The 21243-nt window shown below is 32.1% G+C and overlaps 1 protein-coding gene across 1 annotated transcript in view; it reads right to left on the bottom strand.

Moving 5' to 3' along the window:
* Nucleotides 1-21243, bottom strand: part of galnt18a (UDP-N-acetyl-alpha-D-galactosamine:polypeptide N-acetylgalactosaminyltransferase 18a) — a 97256-nt gene that overhangs the window by 3701 nt on the left and 72312 nt on the right. The window contains exons 7-9 of the mRNA XM_073831623.1: nucleotides 15138-15323; nucleotides 11434-11571; nucleotides 8516-8611 (exon numbers count right to left, since the gene is read on the bottom strand). Coding sequence (XP_073687724.1) covers nucleotides 8516-8611; nucleotides 11434-11571; nucleotides 15138-15323 — 420 coding nt within the window. The remainder of the gene's footprint in view (nucleotides 1-8515; nucleotides 8612-11433; nucleotides 11572-15137; nucleotides 15324-21243) is intronic.

Here is a 21243-nt window from a genome sequence, read left to right as displayed (position 1 = left end):
CGCGGCGCTGTGAGCATCCTTCAAATGAGTTCTCTGAAGGATGTAGACCCTGAACTTAGACACAGCCATAGACCTTTTTCCTGAGTAAACGATGAGCGCCGCCATTACGAATTCTAACGTCAGATTGAATGCTTTTCTGTTCCAGTTTCCATAGGAACCCATTCAAATAGCGTCCATCTGTTTTTAATGTAGCTAACGTCCGCTGCTTCGTGTCATCTACAAACTCATTAAAGTGAGGCACTGACAAATGACGGTCATTGCGACATTGCCAAGTGATGGCGCTATGGAGCCATGTGCTTTTTAAAAACATTTTAATAGGTTTAACATTAGTTTATTAGCTCGGAATATACCCTAATTTGACTAGAAACAATGCAGACCGGAAATGCAAAGCATTCTTTCAGTTAAGAGTCGGACTTACTTCCGTGTTCAGGAAAAACGTCTATACCAGTAGAATATCTCACGGTTCTCAACCAATCAAATTGAGAACCAGAACGAACTGTTGTATAAATATATATATATATATATATATTTATACAACAGTTCGTTCTGAAAATAAACAAATTTCAATAACTTTCTTTGTTGTACATACAAGGTCACATTTTAAGGTTTAATAAAAACCTTCTGTATTCAAATTAACAACTGAATAGGTCTGTCTGTCACTGAATTTTTTTTTAAATTTAACATGATAGTGATAAAATTGTCAAGATTCAATGTGTGTGCGAAACAGAGTCCTACCCGACGGGTGACCCGCTAAAATTGACGTAATGGGTGTAATAATCTTTATCTGTCCGGTGAGGGTCGGACGGGTGACAGGCACGGGTATTTGCTCTTTGAACTCAATCCTGTACACGCTGACACGCAGCTGCTCCGAAATGGTCCCGTGTTAGTGTTCACGCTCTGTCTGAAGACATTTAAAAGCCCTTTCACATTGGACGCGGCAAGCGGTGGAATCGCTGCGTGGCTGCCGCTTTCTCTCGAAGTGAAAGAGTTGCAGTCGAGCTGGTGTTCGCGACGCAGTCTCCGGGTAAACGTAGTTGCAAACAACAATGTCTCATTTTATTTTACAAAAAGCTAAATAAATATTAATAAATTATATAAAATATAAATAAATTATATAAAAATTACAATAAAAATTAATTACAATAAAAAAATGAATGAATCTATATATATAGAGAGAGAGAGAGTGAGAGTAATTTTAAAAATACCAAAATATAACAATAATTATTTTATAGAAAAATGATTCTGTTCAAATGTTCTGTTATTGACATTCAGTTTGGGTGAGCATTGTTTGATGGCGTGAGGCAAATGAAAAGAACTCGGACAAGCAAAGTCTCTGATATTCAACGTTTGCTTTGAATCACTAATGCATATTTTGTTGGACCAAGTCCTAAATCAATAGCCCTCATACTTTAATCCCTCGGCCTTACAGAAAAACCAGCACTTTCAGAAAGAATTCATTTCATGCAATATGCCCACATTTTTTGTTCAGAGTCTGGATGGATTGAAATTTCACTTCAAAAGCCTGAGCCTGGAGAAGTGCTAACAGTATTATCGATCAGGTAGCTCATGCAGCGCATCACAAAAATGCATACTTCTCTCAAATACATAGTTCAAATCTGTTGTATACTGTCTAGAGCAATTTCTGGCTATCCAAAAGCTGTGTTACAATCAAACAATGCACGTCCTTCGGGACGCTTTGATGAGCACCGGAACTGTGACGGGAAGAGGCTAAAATGGGACGGAATAATATAAGAGAGAAGAAAAATAAGAACTCAACTTGCTAGGGACTCATTTAGCACAGCGTCTGCCTGAGGAAAAGGCTGCTTTTTCCACTTCTAGAGAGATTTATGGCCGATGTATGAGAACAATGTTCCTTTTACCCAATGAATGGTTGATACGCACTGAAAGAAAGAGCCAGCGTGTCTATGCTCCATTTCCAACATGATCAAATCCCAGAGCAACTGCCACGGTGTTAATGCGCTTAGCTGAGGTATTGTCTAACGGCCCATTAAAGATAAAACAAATCCAGCACCACGAGTACAGAGACGCCGATATGCTCATACTGCTCACATCCTATCAGAATAATTCAAGTCAGTTTTAGTGTGCAAATAGACATAAGATGCACTGTAAATGATGCAAAAATATTCTAATGTTCTAATATACAAATTGATTCTGAGCAGTCATTGCTACATATAGTAATTTTAAAAGAATATAGATATACAAAATTATTTTATATACTTATATCTACCCATAGGGTCTGTAGTTATAAAATATTATTATTATTATTATTAATAATAATAATAACAACAATAATAATAAACTAAATTTTAATATTTAAATATATAACAATAAATATTTCATAGAGTAGTTATATAAAAATGTCTAAAATAGTAATAATATATAAATATAAAGATCATTGTTTTTTATAATTATTTTTATTTTATTTATTTAATAAAAAACATAACAAATATTTGTATAAAATTTATATAAAATTATTTAGAAAGTATAAAATATTTACTATATAGTAATTATAAAAGTAAAAAATAGTAATGATATCTATATTATATATATATATGACTTTTTTATACCTATTATATCTATCCTTTCTCTGTAGGGTCATGGAAATTATATAAAATATTTTTAATAATAATAATAATAATGTCATTTTATATATGATAGGCAATAAAATAAAAAAGTATGTAATTATATATATATATATATATATATATATATATATATACACACACACATAATTAATAACATGATTTTTAAATTATCATTTCATAGAATATTTATATAAAAATGTATAAAATTGTTATTATATCTAAATACAAAAATAATTATTTAATACATATTTTTTTATTTATCTAATAAATAAATAAATAAATAATAATTTGTATGTATATAATTATATAGAGAGTACAAAATAGGGAGTATAAAATTGTTCTATATAGTAATTTTAACAGTATTTAGATATAAAAAGAATGATTTTATATACCTATTATATCTATCCATTCTCTGTAGGGTCATGGGAATTATATAAAACATTTTTAATAATAATAATAATAATAACGTAATTTTTATATATGATAGGTAATAAAATAAAATTGAGTACTTAATAAACGTATATGTAAATGTATATACATATACATAGTAATTTTAAAAACATAAATATAACAATAATTTTTTAAATATTTATTATTTATTTATTTAATAAATAAATCTTTATATATATTAATATATAATATATTAAAATATAAAATTATATGGAGAGTCAAAAATAGCGAGTATAATATTATTAATAATTTAAATAGGATATAAATATATTAAAAAAATAATAATAAACATATTTACATATATGTGTGGTGTGTATATATATATTTATACATATACATACATCTTTACTATGACTTTATCAATTTAACAACATCGTTGCTGAATAAAAGTATTAATTTCTTTCAAAGAGAGAACGAGGTGTTTATTGTTACAAAAGTTTTCTATTTTAAATAAATGCTAAAACATTGTATTTATCAAAGAATTCTGAAAAAAGTATCACAGGTTCCAAAAAAAAAAATTAAAGGAGAACTCCGGTGTGATTTTGACCTAAAGTGTGTTGAATCATTATACCGAGTGTGAACGTACCTTGCATATCTCATCTCGGTTTGTGTCCCGCAGTCCGAAATCTTGGGTCAGTTAGCCGATGCTCACAACAGGTTGTCAATGAGAGTGAATCGGGCATCGGAGAAGCCATGTAAATAAATCACTGTTTTACGCCATTTACGAGGCACAAAGTAGCTCCACACTTCATTGGTAGACTTCCAAGGGCCCTGACATTTAAAACGAGACATTGAGAACTCAGAAAAAGCACCGGTAGTTTATTTACAAGAAGATTTATACAGACAGTACCTGGAAGAGAAAATCCGGTCGCAGCCATCTTGAACTTAGTCACGGTAAGTCGAGTGTCGAGCACCAAGGAATTTATCAGGTTATCAACTTATCAGGTTGTAGTTTCCTTCGTGCTCGACACTCGACTTATCGTGACTAAATTCAAGATGGCGGCGGCCGGTGATTTTACCAAGGGGAATGTCTGTATAAATCTACTTGTAAATAAACTACCGGTGCTTTTTCTGAGTTCTCAATGTCTCGTTTTAAATGTCAGGGCCCTTGGAAGTCTACCAATGAAGTGTGGAGCTACTTTGTGCCTCGTAAATGGCATAAAACAGTGATTCATTTACATGGCTTCTCCGATGCCCTATTGACTCTCATTGACAACTTGTTGTGAGCATCGGCTAACTAACGCCAGATTTCGGACTGCTGGACACAAACCGAGATGAGATATGCAAGGTACGTTCACACTCGGTATCATGATTCAATACACTTTAGGGTCAATATCACACCGGAGTTCTCCTTTAAGCAGCACTTAACACTTTTAATAAATCAGTGTTTCCAACACTTATAATAAATCAGTACATTAGAATGATTTCAGAAGGATCATGTGACACTGAAGACTGGAGTAATGATGCTGAAAATTCAGTTTTGCATAAATTATATATTAAAGTATAATAAAAATAGAAAACCATTATTTTAAATTGCATTAAGATTTCACAATATTACAGTATTTTTCTAGCCTGGAAAAATGGGTAGTATTTTTCTGTATTTTAAATAAAAAAATGCAGCCTTGATGAGCAGAAAAGTCTCCTTTTTTAAAAGCATTAAAAAGCTGCAGTGTATATATAATAGAACTGTTATATAAAATTCCATCCAGTCTTCAAACCACTGGCCCTCTGTATTTATATGTATGTGGTATGTGATCATTTTTTTAATATAGAATTATTTTATTAGTATCAATATTATAAATACAATAAATATTTTACATAATAATAATAATAATAATAATAATAATAATAATAATAAATACTATATTTCATCAACAACGACCAAGCGTCAATGCTCCTGGGGCCTCTAAAATATCCTACTGTATAATTAGCAGTGGTGTATTTCTGATTTTCTCAACAGATTTGAGAAAGTTTCGAATCAGCAAGAATAGAAACTGAAAACATTATACTGCATTGCTTGGCACCATTGTGTCGTTTCCAATAAGAGAGGTGAGAGCACACACGGATATGAATTCAGCAGGTGTAAGAGACCCAGCTAAGTAGTTAAAATCATGCTGACAGTGCTGTTCTCTGTCTTTCTCTCCGTCTCGCTCTCTCTCATTTATATATCTCTGTCACACATTCACATTCTACAGTTCTTCCTCATCTAAATGATGCTCCTGTGGCGGTGAAACAACCCTCCCTGGTTGTGTTCTAAGTCATTGCTCTTTATTGAGATTCATTATAGTGGCTATAGCCCTGGAATCTGTCTAAATCCGAAATCCCCCGGAGAGTCGATGCTTTATGGAGAAAGCTCCCTATTTTTACTGTATTTTTGCAGGATATCGTTTGTTGTGGAACCTGGTTGTGTAATACACTAGGAATAAGACAAAAAAAAAAAGCCAGACTGGATTGCCTCGAGCAGCCTAACTGTTCAAAAATTCATATTTCAGGCCTCAGCACAAAATAATGAAGAGGTTTTATGCAATACAATGATGGTTTTATGGGTAGCAAAAATTGACAGTGTATCACTGAAACACAGATCAATTGTGACGGGAAGATGGGAAAGCGCAAGCCAAGCGCGCACAAGCCAAATCTTCATAAAAGAGAAATCTTCATAGAGGAAGAAATGTCTTTTAACTCACATTTTCAGCATGAATTAAACAACTGAAGTGTGCAGAGCCTTTGTACAGAAGATGGGAATAAGGATGAATGATACAGCCATACAAATTCAATGTTTATATTTTTCAGCCTTTTGATATCTCACTGCTTATGTATTTACTCTGAAGTGGTTTAAAATATATATTCTTTTCACCCACAGCCATTGTTGCCAAATTGATTCAAAGTTTTCAAATCCAAAAGGGAAAATACAATACTATAGTTAAAATTTATCAAGGCATGTTTTCTACACTGTTTTCACTAAATGAACTGAAGGATGAATAATATTAAAAATAATATGTACTTTTAATTAACACTAAAAATACTGGTTCATGAAGTCATGAATCTTTTGGATTCAGAGTTATAAATCAATTCACTGGAACGGACAGTTTGATTCACATAAATGAACTAAAGTATCCAACACTTTTTTTTTTATTGAAAAGTTAAAAATAAATTCTCATACTTAATCTCATACTCTTTTTTTTTTAATCTCATACTTTTACTTTTTTCACTAAAATAACTTAAAGAAGAATCATACTAAAATTAAATCTAAATCATACTAAAATCTGTGTAGTGACAAACAAATATTTTGCTTCAGAATAATACATCTTTTGGATTCAGAATTATGAATTGATTTACTGGAATGGACAATTTGAACTGATTCACATAAATGTTCCAAAGTATCCAGCAATTAGGTTTAAATTAAAATTAAATATTTTTTTAAATCTCATACTTAATCTCATTATTATTATTATTTTACTATTTTAAAATGAGATTTAAATTAGAAAAATAAACTTTTCACTAAACAAACTGCAGAAAGAATTACTAAAATGAACATAACTGCAATGAACACTTTTGTATAGTGACACATATATTTTGTTTCAGAATAATGAATCTTTTCAATTCAAATTATGAACTGATTCATTGGAATGAACAGTTTGAACTCATTCACATAAATGAACCAAAGTATCCAACAACTTAAAAAAAAGAGGTTTAAATTAGAAAGTTCAATGAAAAACAAATTCTCATATTTAATCTAATTAAAAAAATACTAAAAGAATTGAAGAAAGATAACAAGAGTGCACCTCAAAAATCTACTTCATAAATTCATAAATTATAAAAATTTAAGTTTTAATTCTTCATTTTTACGCCTCTGTTAAAAATGGGAGTGACAGTTAAGGGGTTAAATTAGAAGTTTTTATTTTTATTTTTTACTTTTTTTTCTTATAAATGAACCAAAGTATCTGACAACTTTTTTTAAAAAAATGAGATTTAAATTAGAAAAAAATTTGAAGAAAGAATTAGAATACATTTTTAAACTTTTTTTTCACTAAACAAACTAAAGAATCATACTAAAATGAATGTGTCAATTGTAATTAACATATTCATATTAATGAATCTTTTTGATTCAGAATTATGATCTGATTCATTGGAATGGACAGTTTGAACTGATTCACATGAATGAACCAAAGTATCCAGCAGCATTTTTTAAAACAAGGTTTAAATTAGAAGTTAAATAAAAAAAAAATTCTTATACTTGATCAAATGTTTTACCTTTTTTCACTAAAAGAATTGAAGGAAGAATCGTATTAAAATTAATATGTTGATTGTAATTATCATTTTCGTGTTGTGACAAACAAATATTTTGCTTCAGAATAATTCATCTTTTATATTCAGAATTATGAACTGATTCGTTGGAACGGACAGTTTGAACTGATTCACATAAATAAACCAACAATTTAATCAACTTAAAATGAGGTTTAAATTAGAAGTTTATTTTTATTTTTACTTTTATTTTACTTTAAATGAACCAAAGTAACTCATACTTGGTCTCATGCAATTAAAAAAAAAAAAAAATTGAATTATGATCTGATTCACTGGAATGGTGTAGTGACAACCAAATATTTTTTTCAAAATACTTTATATTTTCGATTCAGAATTGATTCATTGAAATGGACGGTTTGAAGTGATTCATGTAAATGAACCACAGTATTTTTTATTCAGAATTATGAACTGATTCACATAAAATGAACAAAAGTATCCAACAACATTCTTTAAAATTATAGGTTTAAATTAGAAAGTTACATTTAAAAAAAATCTTATATTTAATCTCATACAATATATATATAAATCGTTTTTTTTAACGAAGAAGAATCATACTAAAACGAATATGTTAATTGTAATTAACACTGTTGTGTAGTGACAAATATTTTGCTTCAGAATAATTAATATTTTTGATTCAGAATTATGAATTGATTCATTAGAATAGACCATTTAAAGTGATTCATGTAATGAATCAAAGTAATCAACTTAAAAAATATTAAAAATAATTAAAAATATTGAAAGAATGATTTGCTTAACTAGTAATACTTTATAAACTTAAACCAACAATCTAAATATTCACAGTGTCAACAAAAATTGCAAATATGTTATGAAAATTCAATATATTGCCTTGTAAAAAGGTTATAAATCAATGTTAAAATTTGAAGCTGCTCTAAAACATCAGCTCACACAGGTGATGTAGGTTCAAATAAACCTTTCTGACCCTGTCCAGCCCCCGTTATTTTCTGTTCTTGATCTCTAGGCCAAAAATAAGTTCTTAAAAATGTTTAACATGCGGATATAGTTAGAAAAATGGACAGAGAAAGCAGGAGACATGATGGAGTCAGACATGAGCACTTATATATATATAAATGAATTACACGCACTCTGAGGACTGACAAAGGATGAAAGCCAGAAGGTGCAGTGGACTGGACACTAACCTGAGGCGTCAGGCCGTGGCAGATGTACAGGATGGGAATGTTGTCAGAGTCGGGACCTTGATCCACACACAGATCTGGCCTCAGGCTGTTCCTCAGCTACAAGAAAACACGCATACGCACAGATGCAATATAAGAACCAGCAGATCAGACCCATTTCACACTGCAAAACCGCAGAGGAGAAGATGGATTAGGAATGCAAAAACCATCTTTCTTCCACAGTCTGCTAATGGCCAATGTGTGTGAAGATGCCCTGGAGCTCAGCTTTCCTTTGTCTTCACAATGGAGCTGTTAATTATGCTATTCCACAAAAGAATGCCAATTAGGAAAAGCGCTCTGCTGGCCTTGCATTGTGATAAATGAAGAAACGGCAAGCCTCGAGTAAGAAAAATAATACTTTGTACAAACTGTTTCTATAACTCAATATTATGAGAAACAATGTCATCTATCAGATAAGTAAGGTCTTCAAGTGCTAATAAACTGCATTGTGCTATGTCAAGCTAAATGAATAAGTTTGACAATGTTGTTATATTATTATGCCTTCAGAATGGATAAATAACTACTTTATGGATTTGCACAATTGATGGTAATGGTGGTGATGAGAGTGTTTTTTGATTTATGAAATAGCTCATTACTTTAAAAGGGGAAAACATATGAGGGTAACTGCTGATGCATACTCTGGGGACACCACTTAAAGTCTTTAAAGAAATACAATGGTTAACTAAAAGTAAAATATATACGATTTTTTGCTTTTGGAATAAGTCTCGTAAGCTCACCTAGGCTGCATTTATTCTAATAGCTTGAAATATTACTACAATTTAAAATAATTTAATGTAAAAAAAAATATGATATATTTTTTTAATGGCAAAGCTGAATTTTCAGCAGTTATTAATCCAGTCTTTATTGTAAAATAATCCTTTAGAAGTCATTCTAATATGCTAATGTGGTGCTGAAGAAACATTTCTGATTATTAATTGATGAATAGAAAGCACGGCATTTCAAAAGCACAGCATTCCTTTGAAACTGAAATATTTTGTAACATTATAAATGTCTTTACTGTCACTTTTTAGCAATTTAATGCAACTTTGATCTCTTTTTTCCTTGCAAAAAAGTAAAAAATCTGATGTGTATAGTGTGGAAGCCTGTTTCCGCCACAAAATAAAAAAATAAAAAATATTATTGTGACTTTTTATCTCACAATCTGGACTTTTTTTCAGAATTGCAAGATATAAACTCACAATTCTGAGAAATAAAGTCACAATTATGAAAAAAGTCCAAATTGTGAGATAAAAAGTCACAATAATATCTTTTATTTTTTATTCAGTGGTGGAAACAGGCTTCCATACTATACACATCAGATTTTTTTTACTTTTTTGCAAGGAAAATTTGAAATTGAAATTGCGAATTTATATCTTACAATTCTGACTTTATTTCTCATAACTGAGTTTATTTCTCAGAATTGAGATTTATTTCTCAGAATTGCAAGTTTATATCTCACAATTCTGACTTTATTTCTCAGAACTAAGTTTATTTCTCAGAATTAAGACTTTATTTGTCAGACAGAGTTTATATCTTGCAATTCTGACTTTATTTCTCAGAATTGAGTTTATTTCTCAGAAAAGCAACTTTATTTCTCAGAATTAAGTTTATATCTCGAAATTCCAAATTTATTTCTTAGAATTACGAGTTTATTTCTCAGAATTGAGACTTTATTTTTTTAAATTGCGACTTTATTTCTCATAATTGTGACTTTATTTCTCAGATCTGACTTTATTTCTCAGAAATAAGTTTATTTCTCAGAATTGCGACTTTATTGCTCAAAACTGATTTTATTTCTTAGAATTTACTTTATTTCTCAGAATTGAGAGTTTATATCTCACAATTCTGACTTCATTCGGACTCTGTTTCTCAGAATTACGAATTTATTTCCCAGAATTGCGACTTTATCTCAAAATTCTCTTCATTTCTCAGAATTGAGTTTATTTCTCAGAATTACAACTTTATTTCTCAGACAGAGTTTATATCTTGCAATTCTGACTTTATTTCTCAGAACTAAGTTTATTTCTCAGAATTAAGACTTTATTTCTCAGACAGAGTTTATATCTTGCAATTCTGACTTTATTTCTCAGAACTAAGTTTATTTCTCAGAATTAAGACTTTATTTCTCAGACAGAGTTTATATCTTGCAATTCTGACTTTATTTCTCAGAATTGAGTTTATTTCTCAGAAATGCAACTTTATTTCTCAGAATTAAGTTTATATCTCGAAATTCCGAATTTATTTCTTAGAATTACGAGTTTATTTCTCAGAATTGCGACTTTATTGCTCAAAACTGAGTTTATTTCTTAGAATTTACTTTATTTCTCAGAATTGAGAGTTTATATCTCACAATTCTGACTTCATTCGGACTCTATTTCTCAGAATTACGACTTTATTTCTCAGAATTGCGACTTTATCTCAAAATTCTCTTCATTTCTCAGAATTGAGTTTATTTCTCAGAATTACAACTTTATTTCTCATAATTGAGTTTATTGCTCAGAATTACGACTTTATTTCTCAGAATTGCGACCTTATCTCACAATTCTTTTTATTTCTCAGAATTTACTTTATTTATCTTTTTTAAATTTTTATTCAGTGGCAGAAACGGGCTTCCATAGTATAGAGACTAAAAGCTAGGTATAATATACATATCTGCTAATACAGAAGTTGGAAATACAATAAACATTCTACAATTTTTTATATTCAATAAAAAAAAATAGTAGATGTTTAAACAATGTTTATAGTAAGACAGGCACTATTATAGTAACAGGCACTATCTATGTATTCATTAGGCAACATGTATATGAGGGACACAAATGGCATTTGTTTTGTAGATGAACCTTAGAGCGATGACTGTTATTAGACGACAAATGGATACTCACTACACCATAAGCGATGGTCTCTGTGTAGGTTCTCATCTCTGAATAAATATTCTTCAGGAACCAGCTGAAGGGTTTGCAGCGAAGTCTCTCTCTAAGAGCTCTCCTTTCTCTGATATCACCAATATCGATCCCTGAGTCCTGCACACACCAACACCCACAAGCACATGCAGTCGTGAGCACACAAGAACTCATTTACAGAGTGCAGAATCAAACAGCTACAACATGACGCTCAGGACTGTGAGGAAAGAAAAGCTCTTATTGTGTCAATGTACATTTATCTGAGTCCTTCATGTTCAGGCACTTACAGTGACTTCAAGTGAAGTGATGCTATATGCTTCGACTTTTCAAGGCAGCATGGGAAGAATACGCACAGCTCAAAAGTGAGAGCTCATTAGAAAGCCCTAATGAATAGCTTAAATAAGTAATAGTCATTGCATCTCAGCCCATTACATCTTAACTTAAAATGACGAAGCAGCATGAATCCTTTAACCTCTATCACATTCATGCACTAATATAGAGCTGAAAGCCACTCAAGGCTGTGTGTTACAAAAAATTCACAATGGTTAAAATACTTTGTTATGTAAAACATGTTCTTCTCTTCCAGGTCAGTCTCCACTGCCATTTATGACTCATGAGAGTATCACAGCACCACACACATGCGTCGAGGTACTCTCATGAACGGGTCTTGAAGACTGACATGGAGGTGAAGAAATTGTTGAATTAAGTCGTTACTTTTGTTTTCTTTGCGCACAAAATGTATTCTTGTAGCTTTTAACCATGGTTAAAAACACAGCAAAGATTGGCTTACAGTGGCTTTTTCCTTTTATAAAACAGTAGCAACACAAATATGAAAAAAAACACACTAATGTTTCATGGATAATTACATTTAACTGTAGGCTACTTATGGTTGTCAAGCAATTTAGCACATTGATGAACAAGTATGTATCTGAGACCCATTTAATTTATTAACTACTATTCGAAAGTTTGGAGTCAGAGTTTTTTTCTTTTTGAAAGAAATTAATACTTTTATTCAGCAGGGATTCATTAAATTAATCAAAAGTGCCATTAAAGATATTTATTATATTATGAAGGTTTGCCATGTCATATAAATGCTGTTTCTGTATATTTTCAAATAAATGCAGCCCAGTGTTGTTTTCGACGATGACGAAATCATTTCGTTGACGCCACTTTTTTTCATGACGATAATGAGACGATGATGAGACAAAAATGGCTCGTTGATGACTAAAACATGACGAGACGTGTGTGAGTTTTCGTTGAAGAGACGAGAATAGACGAAAATGTTAGTGGGTGGTCCGTCAGACGTTTAAAATGCATGACATTTCTGCTTATTGTGCATGCCAATTAAAACCGAAAAAGTATCTGCCGCTATGGCAAGCCGTTTTAGCATTAAATACTCTTTGCCATACTAGTATGGCAAGCCGTTTTAGCATTCTATCCTTGTTTGGTTACGCGCAACACGTCACATTGTTGTCACTCAGACAGACAGACGATTAACCATGATGGAGGCAGTTTGCACACAGGGTGGTCGCAAACGGTGAGAGGACCTATGGGTGTATTTCAAATATATGTCTTTTATGTCTAAAACCATTCCTTCATTATTGTAATTATTGGTGAAAATAGTCGATCCGGAAGCTCATGTGTTGAACTATAGATCTGCTATTTTCACAACTTATAAGTGACACTACCAAACAGCAAAATACTTACTGACCTACATTATTTGTTAAAAGACTTTTTCCCCTTTTTTTTTTGACTAAAACTAGACTAAAACCTTTTTGACTTTTCGTCGACTAAAATTGGACTAAAACTATCACATTTAGAAGTGACTAAAATTTGACTAAAACTAATAAGCATTTTAGTCCAAAAGACTAAGACTAAGACTAAATCTAAGATGGTTGTCAAAAACAACACTGATGCAGCCTTAGTAAACATAAGGGACTTTTTTCAAAAACACAAAAATTTACCTGAAACTTTTAAACAGTAGTTTATACATTTTTAAAACCACAAATTATTATAAAATTCAGTGAAAATAATAAATAAATCCCAAACTTTAGAACAGTATTTTATAGGGATGTAATGATATAGAAATCTTACGATGCGATAATATCTCGATAAGTAGTCCACGGTATGATATTAATTTTGCGATATTTTAAGAAAGGTGGAAAAAATTAAAATTTTGTAAATGTTAAAGTTAAATTATTCTAATCTAAAGCACTTAAAAAGTCAGTGAATTGACTTGTACCTGAACTATAAAGCGGACTCAACCCTCTTTTTATTTGTGATATACTGTCTTAATTACATTCACACTGGTGTTTTAGGAGGCCAAACTAATTAGAATATAATAATAGAAATAACAACAATTTTATATTATTGTTATTTCTATGACACTAATAGCCATATTGTAAAACAATACTACAATACTACACTACAGTAGGGAAATTACAATATTTCTTTCCTAATTTCTACGCTTGAAAGAGATATTTTGAATTTGGACTGCACGTTACCTATTTAAACCACCAGTTGTCAGCAATTCATACTGAACTTTTAATCTTTTATTATGACGGAAACAGCAGTAGAGCTTTTATTTTGACAGAAAACTCCAGCTTCAGTGAAAACCGATGTGTCTCACTACCAATCTACCAAACAAGTTCACTGCATAAACTGTGAATTGAGCTGTTCTAAGATGCAGAAAACACCAGATAACCAGCTGATCACCTGAATGAAGAGCACACTTCGCTTTGAAATGCACAGCGAAAACCGACTTAATGAAGGGATTGTGCTTTTAATTTTAGTTCATTTGACAGACACTGTGCCAAAGCATAATGGCCTAAAACACAACTTTAAAGACCATTTATGTTAGAATAGGAAATTGAAATACACCTTTTGCCCGGAAGACCTATCGTTTCATGTTGTCATGTGACCATGATGATATCAAGACCATTTTCGTGATACCACAATATTGATAATACTGTTACATCCCTGTAATTTTTTTAAATTACAAATTATCATCAAATTCAGTGAAAATAATAAATGAATAAAATAATTTGAATAAAAACAGCTTCATAAAAGAAAATATGATCACTTGATGAGTGTCACAAATTTGTTGATTTAGAAATGTGGAGTGTTTTTCAAAGGGTTAGTTCACCCAGAAACGAAAATTCTGTCGTTAATATCTCAACCCTAATGTCGTTCCAAACCTGTAAGACCTTTGTTCATCTTCAGAAACCAAATTAAGATATTTCTGATGAAATCCAAGAGCTTTCTGACCCTGCATAGACAGCAACACAACTGACACGTTTAAGGCCCAGAAAGGTAGTATGGACATCGATACAATAGTCCATGTTATAAATCTACAAGAAAACTTTGTGTGTGAAGAAAACAAAAATAACAACTTTATTCAGTCTTTGACAAGCGTTCACAAGCTGACGTAGGAGTCGGCATTCTGAGCCTCGAACGTATCAGTTGCATTGCTGTTTATGCAGGGTCAGAAAGCTTTTGGATTTCATCAAAAATATCTTAATTTGTAGTCTGAAGATAAACAAAGGTCTTATGGTTTTGGAACATCATGAGGGTGAGTAATTAATTTATGGGTGAACTTTACCTTTAAATATTTCTCGTTGAATTGAATCCAGTCAGACTTTAGAGCTTCAGCTACTCATGTAAAGTGCGAGTGAGATCTGTGGTACCTGCTGTGGAACGTTCCAGGCCATATAAACGTGGCTCTTGAAGTCATCCATCCACACCTCAGCCACTCTCAGGGCGTTCCTGCGGACGTGAGTTGCCAGGTCCTCTGTGTAGGGCTTGTGTGTGCGCTCAATATGAGCTATTCTGGAGCAGGGCATGACCTCCACGCTTCCTCCGCACAGCCACACCTGATTATACACACATGAATGTCTTGTGTTTTGAATTTAGACAAGGATGGAGAAAAATTAGCTCTCGGAAATGCTCTTTAACATCCATTAGACTGCACCAAAACAGTTCTTATGAGTCATTAGGGAGTATGAGAGTCAGAATAAACAAAAAACAACTCATAAATCAAACTCCACCATGAGGAACAAAAAGTAAAACGGCTTTGCTAAAACAAATAAGCCAAACAATACACTTCAAATCAAGGATGCTCATTTCCTATAATTATCAAATAGAGGTTGTTAATTTTCACACAGCGGAGCTCTTTGTTCAAACTACACTCCTAAATTGGTTCTTCATTTACAAAACAATACAGGGGAATTCAAAACCACCTATTTGAAAGCTCTAACAGGCCATTTAATTTGCTATAATTCAGCATATTTTCTTGACATAATTGGCTGACACTGAGCAATTTAACAGCACAGTCGTTGCCTGGCGTGTACGGCTCCCCCTTACGTCACCTGTTGAAGAAAAATAATTAATCCGTGGGGACGGTTTTGCAATTCGTTCCCTCAGTTTATAAACCGTACTCACAAATTCTTAAACTGTTACCTCGGTTTAATAAGTCATGCCCACGGATTAACAATCCGTGCGCTCAGATTTTGTAAACCGTACACTCGGATTTTGAATCCGTACCCACAAATTCATAATCTATGCGCACGCTTTAGCAATCCGTTCCCACGGTTTGTGAACTGTACTCACGGATTTGTGGCCCCGCCCCCAAATTCAACCAGGACACCTTTATTTCTCATAGTAGGCTATATGAGACTATGCAACACTGACAAAACAGAGTTTTTAGCTTTATTTTATATTAATCACCAATAGATTAGCTGCTAAAACACCACTCCTGTGTTTTATCCTATTGGTTATTAATGTAAAATAAATGCTAAAAAGAAGACTGTTTTGTAAGTGCGGATCATGGTACCAAAATAAAATAATAAGTGAAAAGAGCTGTTCAAACGGCTTTGCTTTATTTAATAATATTTTTCAAAATATAAAATTGCCTGAATTCCAAAAAAAAAAAAAAAACGAGTTTTGGAGAGGAGAAGGTAAAAAGCAATACAAAACAAATAATGTACAGGTTATGTTGTCATTCCTTTGCTCTCAAACTAAATGCAATGTAATAATAGGCCTCATTTAATAATAACATTAATAGTGCAGCATGTATCTAACTCTGGGTAAAAAGCTTATCACAAATCGCCAAAATGAGTTATGTTCAGGGCCAGATTAACACTTTGTTGTACCCTGGGCAACAACATTCAAGGGCCCCATCATCACGACCCCAGTATCATCATAATATGGTCATATATAGAATATATTACTGTAATATACAGTTAATATACTCAATACCTCAAATCCTAACTGTCATCATATTTTGATTTACAAATATTTAAATGCTCTTAGAACTACAAATGCACTACTATGTCGCCTATCAAAGACATTCACTCACATATGATGCTATGAAAATCTGGTAAAATTGACCCACTACATTGAGAAGGAGGGAAGTATCCTCCATTTTCACAAAAAATGAATAGATAAGCAACCACTTTCAAACCATTTGCCAGTCGCCAACGTTACTTTTTTTCCCGGTACTTTAGCCTACTTTGAGTAAAAACGAAAACATTTATTCCAGTGAAAAATAAGTCCAAAACTCTCTATTTTAACATTTTGAACAATCTTTTTTTTTTTTTTTCTTTTTTTTTTTTTTTTTTAAATTCTTATGTGTTTTAATTTTTCTGATAATCAAATGAAAGCATAAACATTTATTTATTTTAAATCAAATGAAAAAATAAACCCTTTTAATTTTTGGCAAACAAACAGAGGTTTACTGTTAAAATCAATACATGGAAGAAAAATTATATTCAGTTTAAGACGTTTAAATAATAATTGTAGTATTTTTTTCTACTAATAAGTGGTTAATCTTGTTGTAATATTTATTTTTTATCATATATATTGTTTTATGTAAATTATTTAAATAGGAATATATAAACACCTAAATTATAATAAATAAAAAATAATTATTATATATAAACACTTTTTGCATTTTAGAGTTCACAGACACTAATCCACATCGCAATTTGAATTAAGTGACAGACCAACTTTTGATTTATTAATCCAAAAATCGACGAATTCCGTGGTATTCCGCGCTATAGTAAATTCCGTTTTTATGAATGGAGCGCGCGATCCCGTCCGTGTTTTCGCGGAGGAGACATTGTAAACGCGCGACTATGTAGAGACAGAAATTACATGCCTTCGTGTAAATAAGATAAATAACATAAGGCAATTTATTTTGCTCGTGCCCTCGCTGTCCTGGGCCCTTTAGATGTCGTGGGCCCCTGGGCAATTGCCCAGTTGCCCGTATGGTTAATCCGGGCTTGGTTATGTTAAGAATGAATAGTACACAAACACATTTCCAAAACTGTAAAAGGTTATTATAAAATAAAGCATTCATTATGATAAAAAGTTTACTGTCTTAAGTGCACTCATTTATTTAGTCTACAAATTAAAATAATAATTATAATAATTACTATTATCAGTATTATTTACGGTGAGCATTGTCACAGAGCACCTTCTCCCAAAAACAGCGTATACTACTGTTTCAGCTATTAAAATAGTTCTGTTTTGTATGTAATGGCAAAGTGACTATATTTTGTTTCATTTTTTTTTAAGTTAATTTAGAAAAAAGGTTTGGAGCATTTTTTGTTCTTTAAATATAAGTTTTTAATTTTTAAAGTAACGATCAGGTGGCCAGCGGCAGTTGATCGTGTTTGATCAATTTTGCCTTCTCAGATAATCACGACTTGCATAAAATAAATATAGATATAGTCTCAAAAATGTATAATATAAATGTGCGTTATTAGGCACATATGCAATCGTTGATGCGGAGAGTGGAAGCTAAGCTGCTTTGCAGGACATAAAGGCGCCAGCGCAATCACTTGCATTTCTTCAGTGGAAACAATTTAAAATATTCCGTCATTTTTGCTCATAAAGGTACGAGTAATACATCATTCAGAACTGTAAAGGGTCTACTTTTATTTGTGTGCATCACAATATCAACAAAACCAAAAACAATCATGATGCCCTTTCTGTCATCTCAACAGGAGCGTTTCTCAGCGAATACATACCTCACAGACAATTACATGTATATATAGAATGCTTTAAATTATTACTTAATGAAATAATAAAACAACTCGAAAACAGAAACTCTTTCATTATGTAGTCTGTAAAGACTAATTTCTCTCTACATGCGCGTACATTTCCAAATAGGAAATGGCCAGTCAGGATCAACAACTTCAACCTTGCAACACTGACTCAGAAAACACAAAATAGTCTTTTTTTAGCATTTTTTTTACATTAATTGGCAATAAGATAAAACACAGGCGGTAAATATATACACATTTATATTAGTTTATTGTTGAAATTAACATTGTTTTATACTTGGTCTATAGATTTTATTGTCGGCAAGTCGTGATGATTTGAAAAGGCAAAACTGATCAAACACAGGCTATGATCAACTCACTGTCTGCCGCTGGCCGCCTGGTCCTTACTTAAAAAAACAAAAACTTATATTGAACGAACAAAAAATGCTCCAAACGTTTTTTCTAAATTAACTTAACTTAAATTAAATTGTCATTACATGCAAAACTGAACTATTTTAATAGCTGAAACAGTAGTATAAGCTGTATATGTCATAATACTTAAAATAGTAATTATTATTATTTTAATTTATAGGATAAATAAATGAGTGCACAAATGTGTTTGTGTACTATTCATTCTTAACATGTAGACTCATTTTGGTGATTTTATGATAAGCTTTTCACCCAGAGTTAGATGCATGCTGCACTGTTAATGTAATTATTAAATATGTAATATATTACATTGCATTTAGTTTGAGAGCAAAGGAATGACAACATAACCTGTACATTATTTGTTTTGTATTGCTTTTTAACATCTCCTCTCCAAACTCTATTGTTTTTTAGAAAACTCAGGCAATTTCATATTCTGATAAAATATTATGAAATAAAGCAAAGCCATTTGAACTGCGCTCTTTAGCATTTTATTTTGGTGCGTTAAAGTACCATGATCCGCACTTACAAAACGGTCTTCTTTTTAGCGTTTATTTTACATTAATAACCAATGGGATAAAACACAGGTGTGGTGTTTTAGCAGCTAATCTGTTAGTGATTAATATAAAATAAACACTTAAAACTCTGTTTTGTCAGTGTTGCATAGTCTCACATAGCCTATGAGAAATAAAGTTTAATAAATGCAATACAATGCATCCCGCACCTAAACAGGTGGCCTGGTTGAATTTGGGGGCGGGGCCACAAATCCATGAGAACAGTTTACAAACCGTGGGAACGGATTGCGAAAGCGTGCGCACGGATTATGAATTTGTGGGTACGGATTCAAAATCCGAGGGTACAGTTTACAAAATCTGAGCGCACGGATTGGAAATTTGTGGGCAGGGTTTGTTAATCCGTGGCCACGACTTGTTAAACTGAGGGAACAGTTTAAGAATTCGTGAGTACGGTTTATAAACTGAGGGAACGAATTGCAAAACCGTCCCCACGGATTAATTATTTTTCTTCTACAGGTGACGTAAGGGGCTCCGTAGGCGTGTCAGTAAAGATGGGAGAAAAATCACAACTCTGCTGTTTTCCTGCGGCGGTTTCATGTAATACACGTTTATTCAGTGATTTGCCCTCAATTAGCACATTATGCTGTTCGGAATAGAAAATGGCGGCTTATTTCAGTGTGTGGGTTTGATTTTCTTGGTATTTTTCAACCCAACCCTCCTGCAGAGCTTTGAAACTCCGAATATCTCTGTAGTAAATCTTCACACGGGATTAAATAGGCCACATGCCAGCATGCTGCACTTCATTCAGACATTCACACCCAAACACTTTTAGTATAAGCCTGGTTTGGTGAAATATAAAGTGCAACATCTGGCTGAGGCATATGTCAGGGTCGTTTCACAGCAGCGGTTGGTCTATTTGAACATGTGTGCTTATTTAAAAGCATCCAGTTTGCCTCCAACTAGAAGTTGGTTTATCAAGAGACCCGCTTTGTGTATTTTGTATCTGATTATTTGTGTGAATGGGAAGGGGGGATCATATTCATTGTGATCTGCTTGTTTGGCAGGCTTTTAATGTTATGACTCGTTGGGCGGGATTCAACAGGAAGTGGACAGATGTGTGTTGTTCCTATTTGCCAGGAGAATGATTCATATGCATAATCATTGACAACAATCCCAATGATCCATGACTGAGCCGGCTGTTCTCCCGAAGCATTAAAAAATCATTTCGCGCATTTGCATACAATACCTGCTGCAGACAGAGATATTCAGACCGTAATCTGTCGCACAGAAGCAAATTTTGCAAGCATGAAATGAGAATCAAACCGGCTTTATATTGTCTGGGAGACATTTAAGACTTGGTCGCTTTCCAAAAGATGAAAAAAAATATTTTATCAGTGGTTTTGTTTTACTTTTTTTTTTCTTGTTGCAAAAACAAAAAACCTTAACATCTAAAAATTTAAATGTACTACATTTTACTGTTTTAAAAATTGGAAACTCACCAATTATTTAAATAATGTTTCATTTTAAATGTACAAAAAAGACTCTTGTTTTATTCTTAAGACACACACACACATATATATAAAATCAACATGTTTATTATTTTTAAAAAGACTGGGTGGAAAAAGTATTTCATGACATATTCTCAGAATCTAAACATCTAAGAAATAAAATGGACTAAATGTATTACTTTATTGTTTTAATAAAATGTTTTAAATAATATTTAATCATTTTTATAATATTTTAAATGTATACAAAAGATTCCTGTTTTATTCTTAAGACTAAAAAAACAGGGGAGAAATACTTAT

This window comes from Garra rufa, chromosome 25 (genome assembly GCF_049309525.1).
Source record: "Garra rufa chromosome 25, GarRuf1.0, whole genome shotgun sequence".
Lineage (NCBI taxonomy): Eukaryota > Metazoa > Chordata > Actinopteri > Cypriniformes > Cyprinidae > Garra > Garra rufa.
This window is presented reverse-complemented; position numbering and strand designations above follow the sequence as displayed.